The sequence below is a fragment of the Miniopterus natalensis genome, chromosome X (genome assembly GCF_054644295.1).
Source record: "Miniopterus natalensis isolate mMinNat1 chromosome X, mMinNat1.hap1, whole genome shotgun sequence".
NCBI classification, from domain to species: Eukaryota; Metazoa; Chordata; class Mammalia; order Chiroptera; family Miniopteridae; genus Miniopterus; species Miniopterus natalensis.
Window position 1 is genome coordinate 48165137 of NC_142103.1, and position 4239 is coordinate 48169375.

The 4239-nt window shown below is 31.8% G+C and overlaps 1 protein-coding gene across 1 annotated transcript; it reads right to left on the bottom strand.

Annotated features, from left to right (window-relative positions):
* Positions 1-2505: 2505 nt before the first annotated feature.
* On the bottom strand, positions 2506-3699 carry TENT5D (terminal nucleotidyltransferase 5D). The gene has a single exon (XM_016205124.2). The coding sequence runs from the start codon at positions 3697-3699 to the stop codon at positions 2524-2526; it is 1176 nt and encodes a 391-aa protein (XP_016060610.2). The 3' UTR covers positions 2506-2523.
* Between the last annotated feature and the right edge of the window lie 540 nt (positions 3700-4239).

Below are 4239 nucleotides of genomic sequence, written 5' to 3' on the forward strand. Positions count from 1 at the left end.
TTTGGGCTGACAAATTTTACTGGAGGGAGGTGAACATCTGTAAAAGAAAACTTTAAAAACAGAAATTTAAATGTTAATAGCTATGTAATACCAGTTTTTATTAAAAAAATATTTTAGAAGTTATTATTTTTCAATTTGGGAATGTAGCCATATTCTATATATAAGAATTTTTTTTTTTTATGTTGTCCTCCTGCTTGGTTGAGAGCAAAGGACAGCCTAGTTTAGTGATAGTATCTACATAAAGCCGTAAGAGATAAATCTATAGCTTCCTCTTTAGTAATACCATCCCCATTCAACAGGTTTGGATTCTCTCTGTTGAGAAAATCTTACATGCCAACTGAAAGCTTTTGTACTATAATGGAAACACATGCATAAAATTTTAGGAGGAAGCAGGCCATTCTTGTAGGATTCAAAGCTTTAGGAGAATACCATAGGGGATTTGCTTTTTAGTGAAGGAGTTCAAATTCTCAACAGGACCACAGATGACAGTGTAGTAACTGTGGGGGGTTGGTGAGTGGAGGTAGGAGAGGGTATAGGGGGGATAAATGGTGATATAAAACCAAAATAATAAAATAATTAATTAATTAATTAAATAAAAATAAAATAGTAAAATAAAAAGTGCTTAAAAAATTCTCAATAGGACCAAAGGAAGCTAAGGGTGTACCTAGGGGATAAGATGTTTCCAAAAGCTTCAGAATTATGCTAGTCAGCATGAAAATCTACTACAGAAAATATTAAACTTTTACCCATAACTTGTCACTATAATAGTTATTTTATTCTTAAATACTTTTCCTGTATTCTTTGGAATTTTTTTTTTGGTTTTGTTAATATAGCATATACTCCTTCAGTTTTAGTTACACACACTCTCACAAACTGAACACTAAAGAGTATACGTAGGGCAGAAAGATCACTCATTTTGTCAATAGATTACAGAATTTTCTCTTTAATAAAGCATTTATTAATTCTTTGTCCCAAGCAAGGAGATGAATTCATATTTTAAAGCCTCAGCATCGTGTGACATATATATTTATATGTGTATGTACACATTTTTAAATATAATTCTTTAAAAATATATTGATAGCCAGCGGTGCTGTGGTATACAACATCTGAAAAACATTGACTATTTGAAAATGCCATACTTGGTGTACTTCTTGTGTCCAATACTGTAATACAGAGAAGACAGATTAAGCACAGTCTATAAGTGACAAACTCTCAGAATATGCCTGCTGGATCATGTTGCGATGGCAAAACTTGGAATGGTTAATGAAAACCAACATGGAAACACATAAAAAAATCAGAAGCAAGTAAAAATATTGAAGTTTTCTGATGGCCTTATGTATATGCATTCAGGACAGCTCCCATTATGTCATAGCAAATAATATTTGTCATGGATTATTTTCTTCATTATACAAAGAAAATACTGTTTTACTCCCACTGGTAGATTTGATAGCAATATATTTGATGTACTGAGTAGATATTCAGATACCTGATAAATATATGCAATTACTGAGTAAATTAGTGTTATGGAAAAACTCACATAGGAGGTACTCAATTGGTGTGTTAGAAACTGATCTTTGATAAGGGCAAAATAAAATAAAAATGTTTCATTTAGTTATATTAAAAATATTTTCACTTATTAACACTGAATGTCTCCAGATATATTAACATGTTCCTCAGAGAGGTCATAAAAATGATAAATGCTATAACTATAAACCTTTGCTTGTTTTTTGCTGTTAGCCATTTGAAGTCTTTTTTTAATAGCTGATGATAAATTTTCATATTCAAAGTTGGTCATTTTCATTCTTTTCAACTTATTTGTAGGAAAAATTGAAGAAATGTATATAACCAGTCACATTATTGGCTGTACAGCTGGGTGATATTATTCTTCAAATCCACAAATTAAATTAACTTAGTTGATAAATTACTAATGCCCAGTGTTTTCCAATATTTTTTTTCAGTGTTCCTTCAAACCACAGTAGGATTTTGTATCTAATCCAATTTAATTGAGAAACAAAATAAATGCTTGCAAAGTCCAGGGTTTTAATATCTTCCACATCTGTTGTCTTTGAAATTAGTCATTTCTGTTAAGTATTGAAAAATCCATTGATGGTAACATTCACTACAAAATATTGAAGTGAATGTAACAAAAGAATTGACTGAATGTTGGCATTTGTCTTTATCTCTGGATTTTAAATCATGAGTCTGTTCTTTTATACTCTGATTAAAGATGCAGGCATCTCTAATGTATTTATCATAGGAAATTTGAAAGTCATAAGTGGTAAGATTTGAAAATCATTTTAAGTTGTCACTACATTTGAAAGGTATTGTAGCTAATCAATAATATTTGAAAGTCATTTGAAGTGGTCAGTCTACAGATGATATTTTATTTATTATGATGTTATAATTAATGAAAATAGTTGGAAATTCAATACAAATAAAAATAGATGTTAAATTTTATGGAATTTGGAAACTTGCTTTTAAGAGATGTTTAATTAAAGCAAGTTTCTGTTGTATGTGTTTTTTTTAAATCATACCATTTGGCACATGAAAGTGCAGTGGGTGGTATGGATGAAAGAAAATAGGTGGTGGTGGTCCAGGTATTATATAATAAGGAGGGTACCCTCCCTCAGAAACAAAGTATGGAGCAGGCTGATAAAAGCAAGTTACACTGTCTGTATTAGGTAGAATATTATATTCTCCTAGTACTTTTAAAGCCATACTAGTAATCATATCGATTGTCTGTCTTCTTTCATGACGCATGAGGCAAACAGTGCTTTCATTCACAACTCCTCGCAAGGTCATAAGGTAGTTATATTTGCTCTTTTCTTCACCTATGAAATGGTTGTGGAGATACGACTCAATCTTCTTTTGCTGTTCTACTATATCAGGAAAATCAATGAAAAATCTAGAACACATGTAACGTTCCAGGGTCTTGATTTCTGCTTCACAAGCTGGCTTAAAGTCACGAACCAGCAAGTTGCTGTACTTCAGAAGGCCACCACCTCTAATCTCTTCAGGTTTTCTGGTAGATATAAGCTTATATTGCAAATGTGTCATTGCTTCTTGAAAATCTCCATACAGGCTTTCAGCTACCACAACAGGATAGGATTCTTGGGTTAACTTAGCATTTTTATCACTGTAGAATTCTAACATGGGATCCAAAAGAATTTGAAAAGAATCTACACTAAATTCAAATTGCCGTTTGAGTGAATTCACAAATTTAAGTTCTACATTCTTCCCAGTGTTATTTGAAAGAGAGATGAGACTCCATCGATCATGCATATTGCAAACTTTGACCATCTTCTGCACGTAAGCCTCTTTCATTATCTTCAGGGTGATCTTTTCCTTTTTTACACCTTTTGGTAAAAAGTCAAGTATACAACCTAGAACTGCATCCTTAACGATCTGAAATTCTTGATCACTTGGTAGTTCAACATGAAAAATAACATCCAGATCCTTATAGCTGATTCCATTGTGGCTTGCAAGTATGTAACTTGCAGTGGAACCATTCAATCGGGTATCTTTAACAATAATTCCCTGCTCTATCAGTTGATGTTTGACAACATTAATGATATGTTTTGGTTTTACCTCCAATGTGGGGAAATTCCCCCTTCCATGAACTGGAATTACTTCATCTAACACTTGATCCAGTATTATAACTTGATCCCAAGTGAGATTGCTGAATCCAATTTCAGACATTTTGAAGTCAGTAGGTCAACTAGAAAGCAAGCAAAATAATGAGAGGAAATGTTAGTACCTTAATATCAGTGTTATAACCAAAGGATATGAAAAAGTTAAAAATAGACTTGCCCTCAAAATAAATCACACTAATACTAGGAAGTAAATTATCAATGTATCTAATTATGATTAAATTTATAAGGGAAATAAAGCCATTTGGATTATGCCAAAATTGTTACAACCATTACTGCATACAAACAGGCATTCTCAGGGATTTGTTAGAATTATAATTATTTTTGATGTAAAATGGTGGCCTTTCTCAATCTTTATTCATAACAATATTATGGCTGTATTTGTTTGGTGTTATAAATTTATTCATGAGATAATCATAATACATAATTGAGGTTAATTGTCATGAATTTAAAGTTAGATAAAGAGAGCATGTCTATGTGTTAGACCCAACTGATCAAGCAGCATAACGATGGCATTATGTTTAAAAGAAATATATAACATCTTTAAAAGCATTGGAGAATTTTCCAAGGATGTATCTGATAATGAGCT